This window comes from Lutjanus erythropterus, chromosome 24, assembly GCF_056507025.1.
Source record: "Lutjanus erythropterus isolate fLutEry1 chromosome 24, fLutEry1.hap2, whole genome shotgun sequence".
Lineage (NCBI taxonomy): Eukaryota > Metazoa > Chordata > Actinopteri > Lutjaniformes > Lutjanidae > Lutjanus > Lutjanus erythropterus.
Window position 1 is genome coordinate 7,100,471 of NC_139340.1, and position 22,937 is coordinate 7,123,407.

Genomic DNA, 22,937 nt, shown 5'->3' on the forward strand with positions numbered 1-22,937 from the left:
TCTTAAAAAGAAAGCAACGTCTAGATGTTGCATGTCTGCTTGTTGAGACCAGAATATGTGTTTGCTTCCAGATTGATTTATTTTAATTTTTTTTTACAGGCCTGAGGGTGCGTTCACAAGGAATAAAAGCTGTAAAAAAGCCCGTCCATGTTGAACATACTGTTCATGTTTATGGATGCATGTGTTTTTTGAGTGCATGTGTGCAGACGTGTGCATCTCTTCTGACATTTTAAAGGGAAATTGTAACATTTTGGAGAGTCGTGGTGTGATCACATCCGATATTCTAACAGTGACTTTACGGGAAGGTCAGAAACTAATCTCATTTTGCTGTTTTGAGCGTGTGTGCGCATGTGTGTGTGTGTGTGCGCGCTTGCCAAAACCATGCCTCCAAAAGTAGCCACAGTAGTTTATCATTCCTCCCATTAACCTACCATTCACCTTTGCAAACACAGCACTTATATCTCCTGAAATCCTGCGCACAAGACCGATAGACTCACACAAAATAAGTGGGAAATCCACTTTAGCACGCACGAGATATGAGAGGAAAAATGAGAGGAGCTGTTTTAATCTGAAAGTGAAAAGTCGACTCCAAGAAAGTATCGTTATACGTGAAAAGCAAGTTTGAGAGTGCGTGAAGTGGGTTCTTACCTGGCCGAGACATGTCATGGTGTTACCATCCATCTTCTCACACTGGCTATCACACTCCAGACACACAGATCCATTGGCAAATTCACGCACTTCCCTGGTAGAGATAGGGAAATCGAGATAGAGATGCATGTATTATAGATTTGAGAGCGTACCCGCATTGAAATATTGATTAAGATCCTGCTGAGGGAGGATTTTGAAGTGTGCTGTGTGTATATGAGCACAAGCCGTACATAGGATCCTTTTGATTTTAAACCAACACGTGATACAGCATCAAGAAAGCAAGAGTACACCTTCATTTACTCATGCCCGTCTTTAGATTTCTTCTCGCTCTGGCTGCTGGAGTGCCCTCTGGTAGAGGGGCATGCAGGGCAGCGAGCCGCCTAAGACTATTTGATCAAGTTAAAGGCTTAGTATGGTCAATATGTTAACAGAGAAGGCCCATGAATAATGAACAGCTTTTTAAATCATGGGCAAACACGAGGGAATGCGCAGAGGGAGGAGAGGAGAGCTGGTGGGAGGGAATGAGAAAAAGGGAAGGATGGCAGAGGAGGAGAGGGGCAGAAGTTTGCTTTGGATGGGGTGAAGAGGGAGGTACAGGGGGAGTGTATGAGCACGAGAAGAAGAAAGCTTCAGACGGGCGCGCACTGATGAAAGAAAAAAGGTGAGTCAGAGAAATTCATACTGTTAAAATCCAATAATGATTGCAGCTTGTGCAGCTCTAACCATAGGCAGTCGAATAATTAGGGGATGGAGCCATCGTGACCACACCCATCCGTTTGTGGCCTCAGGTTTGGCATCATGGGGTCGCCATGTTTGCAACACAAACCAAACGCAATGGAGGCAATCTCGTTTCTTTTCAGTTTACAATCAAACAGTGCGCTAATTATGTGTCTGAAAACATTTTAAATGAGGAATAGGCAATTTAGCAGCAGCATTTTGATCCATATTTTTACGGTTTGATCTGAGTTTCAGGAGGCTCCGTTGGAAACCAGAAATGCCTGGTCGCAATCTTTCCATGGATATCTTAAGGATCTTTCTCGTATTATAACGAAACAGTACACTAAATTCAGATTTCTGAAAGAAAGAATGCAGGTTTAAGGCATTTGGTTTCATTTTTTTAGACCTGGAAGCTCCGTCCACTAATTCTGCTGTCTATACCTTTACCAGCCCCTTTATTTAGCCAGCGAGAGCAATGCATTCAAGTTCACGGTTTTGTTTTTTCCGCTTAGACTTGTGAAGGACTAAAGGAGGTAAACAATACAGCTCAATATCGGGTTTATCCTCTGCAATTACACCGACAGGAGCTGCACAGTGCCTCAGGCCATACTGTTGAATCCTTATATGTGTATATGGGTGTGGTGTGTGTGTGTGTGTGTGCATGCGCCAGATCTATAAATCCGCCCCCCTCCTTTGTTTGTGTCAGAATCAGCGTATTATCTCAGTTTTTTGAAGTGCGGCGTCTCTGGCGAGCGGAGGATGGCTGCTGTCAATAACAACCGCCGCCGATCAAAACCACTTTTCACATCAGAGCGATCGATCAACCGATGCAGAGGACAGACATTCCTCAGAGGCGGATTCGCCCAGTTACAAACGAGCCCCTTTCTCACACTCTGCGAAATAATGAGAGTGGCTCTGCGTGTGTGTGTGTGTGTTTTGTTTGTATTTGCATGTGATGCTACTCGGGAGGAATAAAGATTCAACAGATTCCCTCCATGTGAGCTGTTTTTTATGTGATCTTGCACTGAAAAAGTTGGATCTCCTGCGGGTATGTGTGTTTTATGCATTTTCATGTGGTGAATATTAGATGAAAACTTGGTGGTTCTAAAAGCTGGAAAAAGAAAAGAGACATTCTGACACTCCTGAGTTCAACTGTATCACATTAAAGGCCAATAAAAGTGAAGATAAAGCTCTAGATTTCCTTATTACTGACCTTTAATGTCAGGGCATTTTTTTAACCGTCCTAATGGTTCATCGTGTTCACAGCAGTTCATTTCAACACCCAAATATACAGTATCACAGAGTGGCCTTTTATTAATAATGTTTTCAGTGGACTCAAAAGGAAACTCCCATTGCTCTCTTTGCATTTCTCCCTGGTCTTTCTTTCCCTTGTTCCAAAATAAATTAGATTTCTCTCCTGGAAGCTCCGTCCAGGGGAATCCTTTAGAAAAGGGCCCAGGCAGTGGAGAGATATCTCTTTTGTTGGTTGAGGGGGGAAAAAATACATGGAGGAGAATGGATGAGAGACAAAGACCTCGGCAGCGGTGCTCTCTAGGGTCATTTCCATTCCGTCAAAGCCGTTCCTCCTGATTGGCCCCCTTCACGGCTGGAAGTGTACGCCAAGGCCCCATCGGGGGACGGCCTGATGGGGGATTAGCCCTGTTTTAGCAGGAATTTAAGCAGGACTGCGGCCACTGTTCAGACCTCCAAACCTCCAGCAACCCAGAGCATGGCCGACCCACCGGAGCAACTTTTTTAATTAAACACTTTCAACGCCTCCCTAATCCGCTGCCCCCCCCCCCTCCCCCTAACCCCAGTGGACACCATCTCAGACGTTTTCTTTTCCCCTCTCGCACTCCTTTTGCGCCTCCTTTGTTTTATTCAACAGACGTATAAACTAAAGGGAATTAGCGCCTTTCCTCATTAAGAATGGAGACGTATAACGAGGGCGAGGCGAGGAATCTTAAGGTTTAAAATCACGAACCTCAAAACATATTTAATGAGCTAACAGCAAATTCTTTAGAGATATACAGACCAATACAATATATTCAGAACTAAGCAGATATTAAGTCAGTTTATGCTGCACACTGTAGAATCCCATATACAGTAACTAAAACCAAGATTTCCAGCCAACCAATCATTCTGTATATGTCATAGAAGAGTACAAAAAGTAAGGATAGCATCCACTATTTATATCATATATTATGCAGATGATACCATACTGTCATGAAACACAATTCTCAACACTTAAGAAATCATACTGACAGCAATAATCTTCTTCTCCACAGACATTTTTCCACAACTGGTGATGGCAAACTCCTGGTCTATAACTTAGTAGTTTTTTTGGATGGTCAGGCAACATTTGAAAAGTGTTAAATGCTCATGCACTCATCATATTTGGGGCGTTTATACTGGGTCAAATACCAAGTCAGCATTTGCCTCCTATAGTATACTGTGTCCAGGTACATCTAATATTAAAACATCATATTATATTATACATTGAAAGGTGTGATCTTGGCTAGAATATGACCAAATCTGTGGCATGTCATCACTCTTTCCTATTGAAGCATGTGTGGCACAAAAAAAAAGAAATACAGCATCAGTCATATCAGAAAAATATTAGTATTTTCTGTCAAAGTGGTCCCAATCAGGAGATAAAGTATGATTCGGATTTGACATCCTAAAACGCCATGATCAGAGCGTATCCAACATGGATTTCCTCACATATGTGTCACAGTCTGAAATACTCAGGAAAAACCCCTCTCTGGATTCCGGGGTATTTTGCAGAATCCCTTTTCTTCCATTACTAGTGAACCCTGTGACATCGACTATCCCCCAGTACCTTCAGAGGGAATTCATCTGACTCCCACACAGGGGAAAAAAAATCACATTTAAAAGTGGTGACCAGACATTTAAATAGCAGTTTTAGGGCCTCATCACATTGCATCAAGTTGATGCAGCAACTAATTGTTTAGTATCAGAATTTTTGTGAGTTTATTCCAACTGATTCTGAAAAAATAAAAGCTCTGGGGGAGGTTCAAACTGAAAAGTCTGATGGTCTGGACCAAATGAGGCGGGTAATGGCATGGGTGAAAGGGCCCTAAACATAGCCGAAGTAAAAATACCAGGGCACAAAATCACTTCTAAAGTTCAGTGTAACAAAAGTGGCAGATGAAACCTGGCTGTCTGTGTTGAAGAATGGCCTGTTTTTTTTTTTTATTCACTGTCTTGTAAAATAAGAAACCGCTGAAACAGTCTCTCTCTGTCTGTACTAGATTAGGGTGATGTTATATTTAGACATGCAGCAGCCACCAAACCTGAGATAAGGCTCACCATTTTATCACTGCTGACAGGTATTGCACCAAACATCCTACTGTATAAAAGAACAAACCTTATCCACTCTTTGTTATACTTTATGAGCACTGGTACTGTATATTTTCATTCACAAAAAGCCCTTCAGTATTAGATTAGAATTTCTGGATTCTGCTCGAACTTTGTCTTCCCACTGTGCTGTGAGTCTCCATGTCGACGGTGATGTTAGTGGCAAGAAATCAGTTTTGCTCCACGGTCAAAGGGGCTGATTAGCTCCAAACTGGACAAAACTACCAGCAGATTTCATGCTTATTCTTGGAATTAACTTAAAGCTTTTCTAAAGGCTGAAAGTTTGCTCTCTAGGGTCATTTTAAGAATCTAATTTAAAGCCTCTTCTGACTCACTTTGGCCATACGTATTCTGTCTTTTCTATTTTATTTCTTCTTTTTATGTCCTGGTGTAGTCTCACTCACATTGAAAATAGGGTCTAATTTTCTTAATATACTATATCTGGTTAATCACTTTGGCAAGAAGTACACAGATTTGCACTACAAATCAAGTTTTGCAATGTCTTGAATGAGACAGGAAGCATATAGTAGTCGCCACCAGGGGAAAAATCCAGGTTATTCAAGGTTTCCTTCTCAAAAAGCTACCCTTTATCTGCCAAATATACATTTTCCTTGGAGCTTGGCAAGTAAACCTTTAGGTTATGGACATTCTGAATCAGGTTCAGGCCAGTGACACAAAGCAAAAAAAGGCCTGTTACTTGCAATGCATCACAGCGCCTGACTGTATTTACAGTATAGGAAACAAGTGAGCCTCAGCGGCGCCCTGCCACGCATCTCTTCCTCGCCAGTCTTCTTCAAAGCCTTTGCTGTGAGCTGTTTTTCCCGGCAACTTCAAAGCTTCCCTCCCACAAACGGCGGCGGAAAAGGACCAGCAACAAGTCAACATGACCGAGGGGTTGCTCACTCTCACGCAACCTCGCACACGTACGCGCGCACTCTCTCCTTTTTCCCCCCCCGGGGGGACGGAAAACACGAGCTTGACATCACCGCTCGCGAGAAAGTCATATTTATCTTGTGGCGTACGCCGTACGGCATGGTCTTATTTTAGATGGATGCTTTCAAGTGTTGTGATTCATAACATCTCCTTGTTCATTCAAGAGTAGCACAAAAGGCTGGAAACTACATCTACAAAGAAGTGTTTCTCCCCAGGTGAGTTGGCAGTGATCTTTTTGATGTGCCTCTAGGCAGCATAAAGCAATGACCTGAATGCAATTATTCACACAGAAAACAGAACATCAGTGAACTGTGAGGACACTCTAAGCGCCTTTGTCGCAAATGCCACTCATTTCCCAGCTCGGAGCAGTAAACACTTTTGTCTGTCAGCCTAAATGGGCAATTTGTAATAAAATACAGTGATCCTACAATATATTCAAATTGATTTTGGACAATGGATGTAAGACGCGGCCAAATGTTCCTTTAATGTTCACGTTAAACGTTTCACAGTGTGAGATTCCTTATTGGTTCATCTCATTACATTCATGCCAATCAGCAATTAGACTCTCCTCCTCCAGAGCCTCTGAGAATGTTTTGACTTCATTCTCACGCGTCAAAGCTGTTTAAATTGATTGTATTTCATCTGCCTGTCAGGTATGAATGTTTGCATGGGAATTAATGTGAGCTTCTGGAACCATAATGATCTGACATTCAGGAAAACACTCATTTTAAAGATTTATGTCAGATCACCTCAAACATACTACTGGACACTTGTTGCGAAGAACGCATGAAAAGGAGAGAAAGATGAAAAAAATAAACTGTGTTTGTGCATGCTCACCCGTTAAAGAGGTTGCAGGACTCGACGCAGGTGCGGCCCCGTCTGAAATATCGGCAGGAGAGACACTGGTCGGGCCCTGGGCCCCAGCACCCGTCATCCGAACACATCCGGTCACAAACCATTCGCTGCTGAGCTGTGGAGAGAGAGAGGAAGCAAATGAAATATACTGACACAGATGGGATAAAGGGACAGATACGTGGGGTTTTATTAGGTACTTATCGTTAGTCTGTGTATCACATACAGAAGAAACCGGTTGGCAGTTTAAGTGTACACAATATTTAGAATATTTCCTTTGCTTTACTTTGCTGTCAGACAGCCTTTTCTGACAGGAAACCGGCATAATATAAGCCAAATATTGCTCTCTCTCTCTCCACTGGCGAAATCAGTCATTTTACTTCGGAGAACAGGGGATTGCTGGTCTACAGCTGCCTCTATTGGTTAGTTTGTTTGTGTCTTTGTGTGACTTCAGTGAATCCAAATGACCATTTTAAAACTCTTAAGTCACACAATAACACAAACAAACTAACTGATCAAGGCAGCAGGAGACCAACAACTCCTGTGTTCTGTGAGGTAGAATTACTGATTTTGTCAATGGAGTCTGGTTGAGTGAGAGTGACCGATATTTGGCTCATAAAACAGCAGTTTCTCATTGGAAAACGCTGTCTGATTGTGAGGTAAAGCAGTGAAAAGTGGCTAAAATACATTTTGATGCTGACCCTGTCCACAGCAGCACATTGCTTAGCTTTCATACCAGATAAGTACCTCATACAACCCCACTTCAAATAATCTGAATTATCCCTTTGAGGCATTCACACTTGCAGTGACACACACTACTTCAGCCTGCATATACACACTCACAAACATAAAGCAATTCAAGCATACTGGAAACATGACGCAGCACATAAATTACTCTGTAAAGACCAACAATTTACAGGAAAAAAGCATGTATTTGCGTTTGTGCCCGATTGTTATGGTCTGTGTGTGTCATGCTCAGGATATAAGTGAGTGTGTGCATCTTCCTGCATGTGTGTGTTGGTGGAACTGCGGGCTGCCCAGCTGTGTGAGTAAACATTGGTATTCCCCACACCTCCGTCATTAAAGACCGCCCCGACCAGAACCCTAAGCCCTTTTTTTCCAGTCGAACCACAACAATCGATGCTGCTCATCAGACTCAGCGTGTCCTCCATCCGGTGAGTGACATCCACGTCCCCGGGAGTGTCGCCCGGTGGGGGGACAGCCCTTTGTAAACAGCTGAACAGTCAATGGTAGACAGAAGGGTTGAGCCTAATGAAGAGGCCTGTGTAAGGCCCTATCAATCGATTTCTAACACACACACCACACTCATTAACTGGCTAATGATATCAATCGCAGCCTGGCAGGACTAAGAAAAACTACAGTGGTCCATGCCTTTGTCCTCTAGTTATCTCTGTCTTTCTAACAGTGACCTATACAGGTGTAACACACACGTACATGATGCCAGTTATCACTCTGTTGCTTTACCAAACTCCATAGGCAAAACCAGTAATTTTAGCTTGCAGAATACTGGAGTTTCTGGTGCACTGCTGCCTCGATCTGATTATTTGTTTGTATTATTGTGTGACTTTGGTGAATGCAAACTAACATTTTAAAACACAGAAGTCACACAAAACCACAAACAAACCGACAGATCGAGGCAGCAAAGCCGTATTCTGTGAGGTAAAATGACTGATTTCATACATGGAGTCTGGTTGAGTGACAGAGAGCGATGTTTATTGGATATCAAAGACGAAAATAAAACAACTATAGTTACTGAACAACTATATGTGGCCAGTTTCCACCGTCTGCAGCCAGAGCTACATGTCGACTATTCATAGTTCCATCAGGTGTCCACCTCCCTGTTGCTAGCAGTGAGCTTAATCCACCTCTGTGCATGACACATTAAGCACTTTGCTTGCAGGGAGCTGAATAAGGGCTTTCATGTCCAAGGAGCGAGAGATGCCCGCGACACAGTCGCCCTGGAAACGGGCATGTTGGTGTGTAAGGCTGGGGTGGAGCTGGATTTGCAGAGATATGTGGGGAGTCTAAGTTTGGAATTAATTAGAGGGCTAATAGGAAAGAAAATAAGCGAACAGGAGAACTTAATAGGTGTTTAGTTAACACTGGATGTGTGTGTAGGTGTATCGGCATATGTGAGAGCTTCCTCTGGCAGTTAAAGCCGTTTCCCTGCATGATTTGCAGGTGCATCAACATGTCAAGATCTGCATCTTCATAATTATATATACAACATCCTCATACTAAATTTCCCAAATTGAAAACAATGATACATTTTTATTGAATATGGCTGGTAGCACAAAATCCAAACAGGTTTTTTTTTGTACCAACAAGGCACCCATAAAAGTTAAGTTACTGTTGTGTTTTTAGAAAACTATGCCCTATTTGAAGGTATATCTTCTGCTTAGTGTTGAATTTGTTTAGCTGTGATTGGCTCAAGGTTTTTCAGCTGCTCAGGAGATTTTTAGTTTGTTTCAGTTTAATTAAATTGGGAAAGTATGGCAAACAGTTGGGGCTTTAATTAGTGCAATTGTGGCATTGTTCACCGCTGCAGCTCATTTTTTGTGGATTTTACATCTTAATTCAGTCACTAGGGTTCAATCCTAATGGGGTAGAACCCTATTGAGTGTGTGTTGGTTTATTATTATTTGTCTTCTGCGGTGGCTCAAATTGCTGTAAGCTGGAATGAGATAGAAAGAGGAAACTTGGCCAAATAACAGGAAACACTGCGCTTCCAAAGAAATATGAGTCCAATCAGCCAGGTGGTGGCGCCGCAAGTTTGGAAAGGCCATGCCCTTAACACTGTAAGTCTGAGTACCTTAAAAATGGACTTTTGAATTCAGCAAGTCGACAACTTGACTTGCTAATGCTTGAATGTGGAATCCAGTACTTACTGCACTCCTTTGGATCCCGGTTGTTGCGGATGAGAACTTTCTGGCTCGGGGTCCTGAAGAGCGACGTCCAGTTGACGGTGTTGTAGAAGCAGAGGCCGCTGTTGTTGAAGATGTAGACGTTTCCGGCGCTGATCTCATCGAGTGACTGAAACTGAAGTGAGGAGATCCAGCGCTGCTTCAAGATCAAGAGAGAAATCCCACTTCCGCTGCAGGAGGAGAGAGAAGGACAGGGAAATGAGTAAAGTGATTATGAGACAGAAGAAGAGCTGAGGATAGGGAAGGGGGACAGAAAAAGGGAATAACAGACAGAAGTGAGGAGGAGATGGTCAAGAAATGAGCAGATATCAAAGAAGCATGTTGGAACTGAGAGCAGCAATGAGACAAAAAGGAGAAGACACAAGACTGAGAACAAGGAGAAGACAGAGAAAACACAAAAACGAGGAAGATGATAAAAAGAACATGACAGAAGGAAGAAGACACAAAAAAGGGACAAGACGGAGAAACAGAGCAGGAGAGAGGGAAAGATTGGATAAAAACATTATGACAGAAACGAAGCACAAAGATCAAGATGAAAAAGATGCAGCAGGATGTGTCTGAATGAAACATTGCTGAGCTACAGGTTCATCACCGGCGTTTAAAAAACAAGATCTCCTTTGACTCTGCCAGCACTTCCCCTCGGATCTGCCACTTGTAAGCGCACACAGAATGTGTCATCAAAACAGGGCTAATCAAAGCTGCGTGAACTCTCTCTCTGCAGAAAAACACGGGCCGATGGCTCATTAGCTCCAACAGTAGCCATCCAAATACAGGAAAACAGCAAGAAAAAGACAGAAATAATGATCTTTCTGTACATGCACAGCTTAAAATATGAGCATGTCATCTGCATATAAGTAAGATAAAATCGCAGCTCCGTTCTCACTCCCAAAGCATTCATTTCAGCAGCTTGGTATGTATGGTATGCTTCAAACTGTGGCACTGTAGATCCTCCTCTGGCGTCATTTCTGCAGGCGCCACTCTAGCATAACATGTCGACGTGCTGACGAAGCCAGGTGATGCATTTCAAAGAGCAACGAAGAACTTTCACGCAGGAAAGCAGGGTTTTTGTCCTGCACGAAACCAAAAACTCAAGAGGTTCAAGTAGTGTTGTTGCCTAAATCTAACCAAGATGTTGTTGCGCCTTTATTTTGAAATTCTACTTGGATTACAGCATGAAAGTTTGAAACCTAGCGTTCCTGACCAAACTGCTTTATTTTAAAATTTAGGAGTGAGAACATGTTGGTAATCCTGTAGCACTCGGTGGGATGCAACATTGTTGAAAAGTCCATTTTTGAGTTGATTAAGAAAGACTGTGTCTGAAGTGTGATAGAATAACATACCTGTAAAGAGATCTACCTCCGATTGTTGCCAGGTTCGAAAAAACACTCAGATCCGTCATGTTCTCAGGCCAAGACTGGATGTTGAGGTAACCTAAAGAGGTGTCAGCCAAGACAGAAGAACATGTGCTAATTAGTAAACTTATTTGAAGCTGAAGCCCATGGGTGCATGGGAAGAGTGCATGGATAATTACCACAAATTATACGACTATTTTTCTGGTGAAAGGGAAACAGATGAAAAGGGAAAGTATAAGTGCATTTGATGAAGGAACATAAGAATTCTTTTACTGTCTTCATTCAAATTCTAAAAAGCGCTGAAAATGTTGGTCATGGAGTTTCGCCGCCTCTGTGAAGTTCAAGCAAGAACCCGTCTTTTGTGGGGAACGTGCTCAGAGGAAACAATATACGCTAATTAAAAGAATGGATTTAATATTCTGCACAATCTGTCTGGTTGCACTTGCCTTTAATGACAGATGATATCAAATCAGGATCTGTGGAGATGACATTAAAGGGGTAGAGCAGGAAACGGGCTGGGATGGAATGGCCATTGCTCTTCCTTATTGCTTGGGTTTTCATTATGAAAATGCAGTTTCACTCCATTAGCTGTTTGGCTCAACTGCAAGTCGCAGTTTAATATGACAAAAGGGTTTGTATACGAGATATTGCTCATCCCTTAAGGCCTCTAATAGTTAATGAATAAATACGCTGAGAAGCATGTGCGCGCACACACACACACAGCAGCACATACTGTAAGCACGTAAAACTATCAGGCAATAACATAATATCCACAAGAGCATCTTTTGGAGCTCACTGACAAAAATCAGCTTTCCACTTTCCTCTAAAGCTTCCTTTTACTACCTTAGAGGCCAAATAACACACACACACACACACACCCACACACATTTACACACACACAACATAATTCCAAGGTGAGGCAGTTTCACCTGTGATCTCTTTCACAGTGCGGAACACGTTAAGACGCTCTGGGTCCAAAGGTCCGATACCATGATACATGTCCCTGCAGAAAAAAACAGAAAAATGAATACAATAATATTCTTAGACTGCTTTAGCATGACCTTCTTTATAAAACAGTTGTTAAAGGAACAAACACAGTGAACCTGAAGGCAACAAAGAGAAAAGATGTACTTCAAAACCAAAGTCGGAGCGTTCTTTTCCTCTGATGTGCTGTGTGACATTCATAGTTATGTATTATTCTATCATCGGAGCTTTGGGGCACTTTGACAGTGGGTTTTGATTGAATCGAGTACATTGTTCATTGACCTTCCCGAGACATATTTTCTCTGACACAATGAGATATGAATGGAGAGCTGTTTGTTTACATGCCTACCTCTCCTTCATGCTGCTGTTTCATACAGTTAGAACTCCACTGAGTTTATTTCTTCACAAGAACAGATGCTGAGGCTTTGTGATTCATTGTGTAATAACTGGTTATCTCACCCTGCTCTAATTGACATCCTTATATTATTAACATTGGATTAAATAAGTATACGTGATGTAAAAGAGGTCACAGAAAATTATCACCTATCTCAGCAGTTCCATTCAGCCTCATTTCAAGCTGCAACTCGTAGTGTTTTCAGTGAAAAAGCTCTAATAAATCCCCTGCACACTACCTTTCACTAAACAGCACACAGGCACATTTAGTGACTCGCTGATGAACATGGTGGCATGAGCATTTAGCAGGTAATAGTCGCATTTAGTTGAGTTGGTGGCAAATGTTCTGATGTCCCGTTGTTCTAAAAACCCAACAGTCCAAAAACTGTCCCATTTGACTGGAAGCCCATTTGTCCAGCAGCCCTTCAAACTAAAATCAAAAGCCCATTGCTCTGAAAATACAGAGCAAATGAAGCCAAAATATCCCAGCGCTTATGACGTCCCACTCATACACCCGGCCGTGTCATGAGCAGGGCTCAGCTGTCAATCGTGATGTGAAACGTCCTTTGCATTGCATCAAATAACTAATTAAAACCAAGCTTATAAGAAAAAATGAACACTTGGATATACATCACATTGATGAGAACTGACTAAAAGGACATAAATCATCTTTGGCAGAAACTTATTTGACTTTGATTGACTTATTTTTTTTGTAGTTTGGCCCATGTCCCATTTGGACTCATACTGCAGCCAGCCACCAGGTGGAGGTTGAGTGACCTTTGTCACCATGGCAACAATGGTCAGGCAGCTTTTGTTGTCATAGTCAGGTGGACTTAAATGCTTATGTTGCTCTTGCATCTATGAATTATCACCATTTCATCATGTCACATTTAAATGTTGCATTTGAAGCTTCTTGTGCTGTTCCCAAGTGACCAAAACAAACAACTCCTGAATCGATTAATGCAGATTATCTGTAACCTTGACATCTAGTTAGATTTTAAATGTCTTTTGATGTGCAAATCAACAAATCACTGTTTACTTGGTTTCAGAACATCAATGTCTGCTGCAATATAACAGTGCATTTCCCTGCTTTTTAGATGCAGATATCCATAAATCACCTTTCACGATACCTTCAAACTTGCACAAACATGTGAGGTGTCCAGAGGTTGTCTGACATACGGTTAAATGCAAGAAACAATCTCTGAAAGCACCGCGTGCGATGCTTCAAGCTGTCACTCACCCTTTAATACCAGTAATGAGGAAGATGAGGTTGCCGTTGATTTTGGTGCAGTTGACAAATTTATCAATGTTGCTGGCATCCACTGTTTGAGCCGTCTGCAGGCTGCCGGTCCCTATGCCATCACACACTGAGGAGACAAACGCAAACACACAATCATATATTATTCAAAATAATTAACTTTTAAGTTGCTTTCAGTTGGAGCAAATTACCTACCGTAGTGTATTTCCAGTGTGACCTTGTGCAGCACAGACCTCATCTTGAGAAACCGCTATTAGCTATTTGTCACTTTAATCCTTTATACTCTTTCATGAAAATATACCCCTTCTTTTGGTGCACAGGCAAGGCCATGGCCCCTCTCCATGCATTGGAATTCTTTTGATGAAAGCATGGGCCAATCCACAGCCAATTCCTCCCTATAATGAATTCATTACATCTGCATTAATTAAACTTGCGGTCTAGAGTGAGCCAAGTATTTCTGACAGAGGCGGAGGGGATGATGAATAAGGCTTGCATTAAGTGGTGTAACCAGTTTTTGATAGTGATTTATACCAGCCAATTCCATATCTGAAATGTTAATTTGTTATCATTTCCCACAGTTCCTTGGGCTATCCCTCATTAACCCCTCCCTGCTGCGTGACGATGTAATCAAGAGATTAGCCAATCAATGGGTGCCAGAGCCCATACATGGAGCCTGAAGGAAAACACTATTGTCTTCCCTCGAAAGAGAAAGGGCAGATCACTTACCTTTGTGAGAACAATATGATGAAGGGGCTAATCCTCTGTATTGAACTGAGGTAATGCTGTTTAATTTCACATTAGAGATTGTAGCCATACAGCTGACTCTCACGCACAAAATGAGCTGTAATTACTGAGCAGGTAAGAGCAGTTTCTCGTTGTGGGACCGTTTCGTGTTAATTAGCACCTCAACGGTTGCGAGAATCAAACATGTGACCTTTCGTTTATGCCATATTTGTCATATTTATCCTCCTATACGTAATGAGTACACAGCGGACAGTCACAGCAGTAATATGAGAACAGTTGAGCCCTTTAAATAAATACATAAATACATATAAAATAAACACTCTCACTCCCAACTCTTTAATAAGATGGCAACTTGGTTAGTAGCCTTCAAACTATGGCAATGTAGGTATATGAAGTGACAGCCGAGGAGACTTTCAAAACAAAAGCACGAAAACTATTGTTTAGGTTTAGACAACAAAACTATCAGGCCAGACCAGAAACCCTGGTCCTGACTTTGAGATGAAACTAGCAGGGTACCAACAGTGTCATAGTTTTAAGTATTGATGCAATTGGTGTGAGAACAGGCTGACACAAGTGTGTATTGCACGACCTGACCCTGAAATGAAAGATGTTGATATTTTGGGGGTACATCAGAATAAATATATCAGCTATAAGTATATTTAGTGAATAAAAAAAGCTAAGCTGGCTCCCATAAAACAAATTACATTTCCTATAAAGCTTTTAAAGTAATTCTTGTGGGCTACTGTTGATCCAGCGTCATCACTGTTAGCATAAAGCTATTAGATTAAGATGGTTTAACTGCATAAGCTCTTGTACATACAGTAAATGCAGAGCAGTGGGCCAAGAAGTGGGAGAGGCAGGACAAATGGGTATCTATATAAAACTTGATTTTCATCCCAGCGAGTGTAACTTCCACACTGATCACTGAATCATGGCCGTGTTCTACTCGCCTTAGCGCGTCTTACATTTTGTTCTCTATGCAACATCCTGACATCACAGGTGTGTCGGGCTCTATTGTGAAAATCTGTTGTCAGTGATTCTCTGCACCAAGACAAATTTGACAATCTCACAAGGCAACAGTCACTGGTTATGAGTGATGCAGCTTCCCCCCCTGAGCCAATGGGCAATAAAATACATCATCATTCATAGTTTCATCAAAATTGGACCAGTGATGGTAGTTAAGAGTTACTCAAAATGTCAAATTGTGATACATACTTGTAGTGCAACCGTGAGACCAAAAGATATGATCTATGAACACTAAAATATTGATGATTCACTTTTCCAAGTTTTAACATAATTCCACTTGCAGTGTTTCGTTCTGGGTGAGAATTGCTGGGGTGGATTTCCCCACTCTTCTTTTAATATCTGTGTGGCTACACGTTAGCTCTGGTTTTGGTCAGACTAAATAATTTATGTGCCAAAAAATGCACAGAATCAATATGACTGTTCAGAATGTGGTGCAATCTATGACATTATGAAAAGGACAAGCTAAGAGTGGTTTACCTTTAGGACAGATGTCAGTGCAGGGGATGCACATCTTGATGCGGTTCTCCTCTACTTCCATCTTGTTGCTGGGACACGCTCTGACGCAGGAGCTGTGGTCCACCACGAAGTTATCTGACAGAAACACAAAAAACGTTGTCTGTTGCGTCTGTTGTTTCACAGCAGGGAGGCTGTGATGACCAGCTGTTTCACACACCATTTTTTTTGTGATCCTCCCATGTAAAATCACAAAAACCAAAGTGCAGCATTTACTCGCAGAACAATTTCCTAGAAGGACCCCTCTAATGGCGAGAAATTGATTGTATTTTAATCACGTTTGTATAATGATCAAAACTAATGGTCTAGGGCTGTATTGCTCGGCAAAAGTAATGAATCAAATTAGAACTGGGTTGCGGCAGCGGAGAAGTGCGACTGGTGTGCGCTCATTTGATGATCAGTGGAACTTGAATATGCAATCTGTTGATGTAGCTTGACTTTTAATGCATGCTTGCTGAATTACTGCTGCACTCTTGACTCCACATCCGTGAAAGAAAGGACTAAGATTTGCTTCCTTTTCAGCTGCCAGAAGCTGAAACAGATGGTGAAGCAAGTAGTTGATTGAGATACACAATTTATTTGTGTTTGGGTAATTTATCTTGACTTGAAGTAATTGTCCTGAGTCTTATTTCAGAACAGATAGAGGATAAATGCTTCTTCAATTGACACCAGTTCACAGACTATAAAACTTAATTATGAGCATTATAATGAGCATCTATGTTCTTGCAATATAATGTTACAGTAACTTTATATACTTGCAGCTGCTTGGATGCACTGTAAAAATAAACTGCTGCCTTAAAAAGTTTGAGTTGACTGAATTTGAAAAGACAAGCTGAGACAAGTTCAAATGTTCAGCCACACCGGAGGGAGACAGTTTTAACTTTTAAACAATGCATGCTGGGATGTCTGCAAATATGCTGATCATGTCTTTAAAAACTTATTTTAATGAATTGAGGGAACTCTGGACAGTACATTCATCCAACTCGTCATTTCAAGTCAAAAGACATCGAGTTAGACGATCTCATGTTTATGAGTTTTGATGTGCTCTGAAAATAAACACTGGAAATTTTAAAAATTACTTAACTTGAAGAGAGAAAACTTCCATTACTTTATGTTAAGTTTAAGCTATGACAAAGATTTTCGTAGAACTGTTTATAAAGGTTCCAGTCGGAACCTTCAGACCGTACTACCTCGAACCCAACATAAAGGGTTATACCTAGAAGCATCTATGAAAGGTTTCACCCAAAGCCCCCTATTAGGCCTTTTCCACCAATATGGAACCTGCTCCATTTCAGTTCAAGAACCTAATTTGGATCATTTAGCACATTTCCTTAGGAACCAAATTTGCATGTCATATTCTACAGGTTCTTGTGCTTTGTGTAACATCCTCTGCTGATGACACGCTGGACAACTGGACCTGAACAGAATGGCTTATCTGGTGGAAAAGGACCTTATGAGAGGCATTAAAGAACAACCCTTCTATGGTGCAATGGTTCCACCCAGAATCCTCTGTTTGGGTTCTATCCAATTTTCCTGCTTCTAATGAGTGTTCTATGAATAACCCTTTTATATCCCAGGGGTTTTTTTTACCCAGAACCCCAAGGATTTCAGCACTGCTTGGGGGACTCTTTCTTCCAAAATAAGGTTCTCTGGACAAAAAGAGCACTTGAGTAACCCTTTCTTCAAAAAAGGGTTCTTCAGAAGCACATGGTTCTGGGTAGAACCTCAGCTCTTCAGAGAGAACCCTTTTGGAACCCTCATTTGCTGCCAGTCTTCTTGTGAACGGTCTTGTTTGCTTGTCTATCTCATACAGAGGGATCAGATTAAACTGAGACTGTTTCATAACCAGTTAAAAGCTTCTTGCAGCAGCTTCAATGAGAGAAGATGAGCTGATTCCACTCACTTCCTGTTCGTCTGTTTTACAGGTCAGTGAATGCAGCAAAGCGTTTTGTTTGCTTACGACATGAAGCAGACTTACGTGGGCACTTCTTCACACAAAAGGCTCCATAGGTGTACTTGGCTCTAGGGTTGTGCTCCAGCTGAAAAGATGTGGGGTTGTACACAAACGGCTGAGGGCACTGGGTCACACACGCTCCGCTGTCGTTGAAATTGGTGCAAGCCTGCAGAGAGTACATAACCACAGTCAGATGGAGGCAGAGGACGACAGGCGGACTTCCCGTGGGGGTTGGGGGGTGGGGTGCATGCAGCAGGGCGGTGTTGGGATTTCCTCACAATAAGTCACTGTGAGTGAGAGTATTACAGCAGCATTTCATTTTTACGTCGGATCGTGACATGTGGATCATGCAGCCGTCCCTTGTCTCTTTAAACGCCAAATGGGAGAAAAATTGGAGCCATTGATCCACAGCCATGATGTAAATGGTGAAATGTTTTTCCCATAAACCTCTTAAGTGTTTTGTCGTCTGTGGCCACAGGCTGAAACGGCAGTAATTGAATTGGATGAGCCTTTCTGTGAATTACAACTACAATATCATCCCTGTCAGTGTGCACGCGTGCGAGTTTGCGAAAATAGGAAGGAACTTGGGGTGATAAAAGGGATACTAATTGGAACACTGAATCACCAATTTGTTCTTTGAAGAGCGCTGCTGCGTCAGACTTTTACAGCCCCGTAAAATGACAAACAATTTGTCAGCCGGTAAACAAAGTGGATCATTTTCGGGCGGGGAGGGTGACAAACAGATGTTGCACAAAAGACGTGGACACGTGGAACGGACCATGATGAGGGTCCTTGGACGTGTGCGTGAGGCAGATATGAGGGAGGAGAGGGGAAAAGTAAACACCAGAAAATGAGAGAAAGTTAAGAAAGAGAAGGAGGGAGTGACGGACAGGGCAACGGCTCTTGTGTGTGTGTGTGTGTGTGTGTGTGCGATCTGACGTACAAAGCAGTCCGTGTCCTTGGGGCCCGAGCAGCCGCCGGCACACTCGCGATGGCAGCAGTCGCTGACGTAAGGCCCAAAGCATCGACCGTCACACTGCTCTGCACACACCGTCTTTGTCACTGCCCGGGAAGTAAAAAGAGAGAATTTTAAAGGTCTGACACACACTCACACAAAAAAAAAGACAGTACCACCAACCTTAACCTTCGCCTTGTGCTATAGGTGCATGCAAATATTATCTGATATGGAATGAGCGCCTTCAGCAACCTAAAGGAGAAGTGGGTTTGTGAGCACGAGGTCGCTTGCATGAATGCCCAGATGGACTTGAAAAACATGTAGCGCTGTCTCCGCTCTCAACAAAGCGCTCTCGAGCTGCCCCTGAGCGAGCCTCTCATCCTCCAGCCACTCCAGCTTCAGCTAACTAGCAGATGAAAATTGTGGCTGCGCTTGGCAGCTCGCAGGTGCCGGTCTGAAGTGGGACGCCGCTGGAGTGAGCTTGACGGTTTCCCCGAATTAATAAAGTTTGAAAAAAAAAAAAAAACTTCCTAAAGAGCTGGACCTCTCCAATTCACCATATCTGTGTTTATACAATGGGTGTTTTCAGCCAAGTGGACCGATCGGCCAAGGACACCTTCCAACTGTGCTCATAATTCCCAGAAAGCCGGGCTTCATTCGTCGCCGCGCCAGCTCTTGTGGTAACCAGGGAAATACTTACTGCCTGTCCTGCATTTTATTGCGAGCTATATTTGTCTGCATTATTAGTACAGTGCTAATACTTGGATGTGTCTCGCACCTATTGCATCAAAGTTGCTCCAGCACTTGTGCTAAAGAACAGCCTCCCACACATTATTGGTACAGTAGGAGATACACCAGCCAGCGAGTCAGCAGGAGCTCCAAGCCGAGGCATTAAAAACTGCTGTGCTCACTCTCTGCTGTGTTGGGAACATAATGATGCAGCAGTGAAAAATACAACAAGGCCCCGTAGTCTATTAGTCTGTGAAAAACAGGCCAGTCCCTCTCTAGATCTTGATGACATGAATAGAACAGTAGAACTGCAATTACACAGAGAGCTAATATTTCACTGGCTACGCTCCTTTCCTCTTTTGTCTCTCTATTGTTTCTTTTCATTAGTTTATGTTAATTACATCCCTTTTTTTTGTTATATTGTTCATCCGTAACTCCTCTTACTACAGCTACGTGAAATATTCTAACACAGAGACGAATCTGACCTTGATTTTAGTCTTTGCGTTTAATAAAATAAGAAGAAAAAGCTAAAAACAGATGTGATCACACAGCCAAAAAATAATAAATCTGTGTCAAATCAGATTATAGCAGATTATAGATGATTTTAAAGCAGACCATGTGGTATCCTCAATTTGCTTTCTGCCTTAGAATAATAACTGACTGAACTGAATTTATTAACCTGGACTTCCAGTGATTCACCTCGCCACTCAGTGTCAGGTTATGTTAATTATTTGGGTGCCTAAGGAAATGTTTCAACATTGTTTTTTTTTCTGTGTGGGACTTGGAAATATTAATATGTGCCTTGTGTTCAAATACAGAGTTTTAATAAAGATTCAGTTGGTGCAGCTTAGCATAAGACTGGAGGCAGGAGGGAGGAGCTAGCTCTGTCCAAAGTTGCCTCACAACACCTGTAAATCCCACTTGTCTGTGTGTTAAATATGGAGCTCAAGTCAGGATGCGTTTAGCCGAGCTTAGCATAAAGGCTGAAGAACTATACTGATGTTTTAATTTCACTCCTGGCAGAAAAGCAAACACGCTTATTTCCCAAAATGTTGAACTATTCCTTTAAGTCAGGATTTGTAATGCCTTATTAGTCACACCCTAGTTTGCTCTCCAGGGTAACTGTAGAGGTGTGTTTTGCACGTGCATACTCACAGGTTTGACACTGGTCTTCCTGATTGCCCCAGCAGCGTCCGTTACATGAGCGGTGACAGCGTCTGCCTGCAGAACACACACACAAACACAAACACAAACTGTGCATCAGACAACTCATCAGCAAACTTCTGATGTAGTTTAGACACAAACACACATCAAGCCCCAGCCCCCTCATGCACCAAATGCCTAATCGTCCACTCACACACACCCTTAAAACTTCCCCCGACTAGCGACAGTGACAGATCTGTCGAATCTCCTCCGCTCATCCGACAATAGACCCAGAGTCACTGCGGCGACTTGTGGCCTGTAGAGAACATAAGCATGAAAGACAGGCTTCTACTCCCTTTCGTCAAGCGCTCGCACAGGCAAAGTGGGGCCTGACAGCGCACTCGCAGCCTTCATCTGCCAGTGGCCCATCATCAAGACTTAATTGACTATGGGTTAATTACAGAGTAAGTGGAACAGTGCAGCAGATTGTCACCCGGCCCCTTCAACCACTCCCACTGTGGGGTTGTTAATGTTAAATACTAACTACGACTTGGCAAAGGCCCCCAATTTGGCAACCTCAACTCCCACACGCTCTCTTGTCATTTTTTGGCCCACCTCCTCTGTTCTTTGTTGCTTTTCATCCTCCTCCTCCCCCGTCAGTGCCATCTAATCAACAAAATAGCAATGTTTTACACATATTGTACTTAAAAGTGTCTTCTCAAGCCTTTATTTCAGAGTAACCAGCTTTGCACGATGTTTAACTCCCTGCTGATGTCGCGAGGCTATGCAGATTTTGTTCTGCTCCGACTGGAAGCAAAGAAAAGGTCATCATGACTCTTCATCAAAGAATCTCTGAACATTCACCCCCCTCCCATTGTCCATGCTTTTGCTCGCTATTTGGTGCCTCAGCTGTCCCTATTGTTCACCCTGACATGTTTTGATACTGAGGGCCCAAAGAAACTTCTATGGTCTCCCTGTCGCTCCCCTCAAAAGGAGCAAGGGGCTCATCCATGATGTGCAGAAAAGTTTGAGAGAGCCTGTCTTTAACAGCCAGTTCTTCTGACACAGAATGTCCGCCGGATAGCGACGCCTGTTATGTCCAAAGCAGAGCGAGCTGAGGGACTGCGGGGACCACGGAGGGGGGTGAGGAGGGAGGGACACCAGGGGAAGTGGGCAGCTTCAAACCAGCTGTCAGATTCACTGAGATTTAAAAGGAGCACAGCAGACAGCAGCTCCATGGGCCTCGCTGCAGAGCCGCCACCATACCACTACAATGGAAAGGTTCACACGCTGATCTAACACTATGTGATTTCGCTTCCAAATGACCGCCAGGCAAACAGAATGAATAAAAAGGGATAGGGCATGACTGCTGCTGGTGGGGCGAGTGTGTGTATTCGTGCATGTGTACTCCCACAGTATGCTGGCATGTGCTTTGCCTCCGCATTTCACAGAAGACACCTAAAAGAATGTTTGATTTTCATCCAAAGCTACTGGTCGCACTGGTTTCCACCCGCGCCCGAGACTCACATCCAAGGTTGCTGTTGTTGGACGGCACCACGAGCAGCTCAGCCTGGGGGTTCTTGATAATGTCACGCCAATGGATGGTGTCCGCATGGCACAGGAACTTGTTCTGGTCGACGTAAACACCCCCATTCAGGATCTCTGCACAGGGAGGGTAAAAAAAAAAAAAGAGAGAGAGAAATGAGCATATAGCCATGGATATATAGTACATGTACATGATGGCAGAAAATCAATACTTCAAGGTTAACTCCAATCCTTTGTCTCAAAAGTACCGAGCTGCATAAGGTGTTCCCTGAAGTGCATCTGAGCATGAAGATAAATGCTATTGACAGACGCACACAGTAATTCAATGCCAGGTCCAAAGACAATGATGCTTCACAAAGAGCTACTCCACAAGAAAATAAGTAAATGTAAAAACACCAGCCCCGCTTTTGAGAAGAACTCAAAGCTGTTCGGCGGTGTTATTTCCTAATTATGCACGGCGTATTAAATAATTTCATTTGGCTTGAGACTTAGAGGGAGTTAATGAGTTTGAATGTCACAGGAAGACACCAGATACTTGCTGTGTTGATTAAAACTGAAATAATAAACTGGAGCGGATATATAGCTTTCCTCAAATCCTCACAGAAGGATGTTGCTCATGAAATAAGACTGGTGTAAGGTTTCCGTCAGGGAGGGATAATGCTATAGGTAGAGAGCTTAGATGGTTTAGATGAGCAAACACTTTTGTTTTTGCTCCCATTTTAAGTAAAAGATCTTTTTTCTTGTCTTTTAAAAGATTTATTTGTCTCAAATTGTGTTCGCTAATTTATTCAAATCTGTGTTAGAGCACTTTTCCTTTGCAAATATAACTCATCCACCTGAGCTGTTGCATGTAGAGATTATTGCT

At 42.6% G+C, this 22,937-nt stretch overlaps 1 protein-coding gene across 5 annotated transcripts in view; it reads right to left on the reverse strand.

The window, feature by feature from the left end:
* Nucleotides 1-22,937, reverse strand: part of LOC146304607 (receptor tyrosine-protein kinase erbB-4-like) — a 319,877-nt gene that overhangs the window by 76,820 nt on the left and 220,120 nt on the right. For all 5 annotated transcript variants that reach the window (XM_084713356.1, XM_084713357.1, XM_084713355.1 and 2 more), the window contains exons 4-14: nucleotides 22,055-22,189; nucleotides 20,540-20,605; nucleotides 18,644-18,762; nucleotides 17,725-17,866; nucleotides 15,711-15,824; nucleotides 13,446-13,572; nucleotides 11,758-11,831; nucleotides 10,817-10,907; nucleotides 9,441-9,646; nucleotides 6,517-6,649; nucleotides 649-742 (exon numbers count right to left, since the gene is read on the reverse strand). In XM_084713356.1, coding sequence (XP_084569482.1) covers nucleotides 649-742; nucleotides 6,517-6,649; nucleotides 9,441-9,646; nucleotides 10,817-10,907; nucleotides 11,758-11,831; nucleotides 13,446-13,572; nucleotides 15,711-15,824; nucleotides 17,725-17,866; nucleotides 18,644-18,762; nucleotides 20,540-20,605; nucleotides 22,055-22,189 — 1,301 coding nt within the window. The remainder of the gene's footprint in view (nucleotides 1-648; nucleotides 743-6,516; nucleotides 6,650-9,440; nucleotides 9,647-10,816; nucleotides 10,908-11,757; nucleotides 11,832-13,445; nucleotides 13,573-15,710; nucleotides 15,825-17,724; nucleotides 17,867-18,643; nucleotides 18,763-20,539; nucleotides 20,606-22,054; nucleotides 22,190-22,937) is intronic.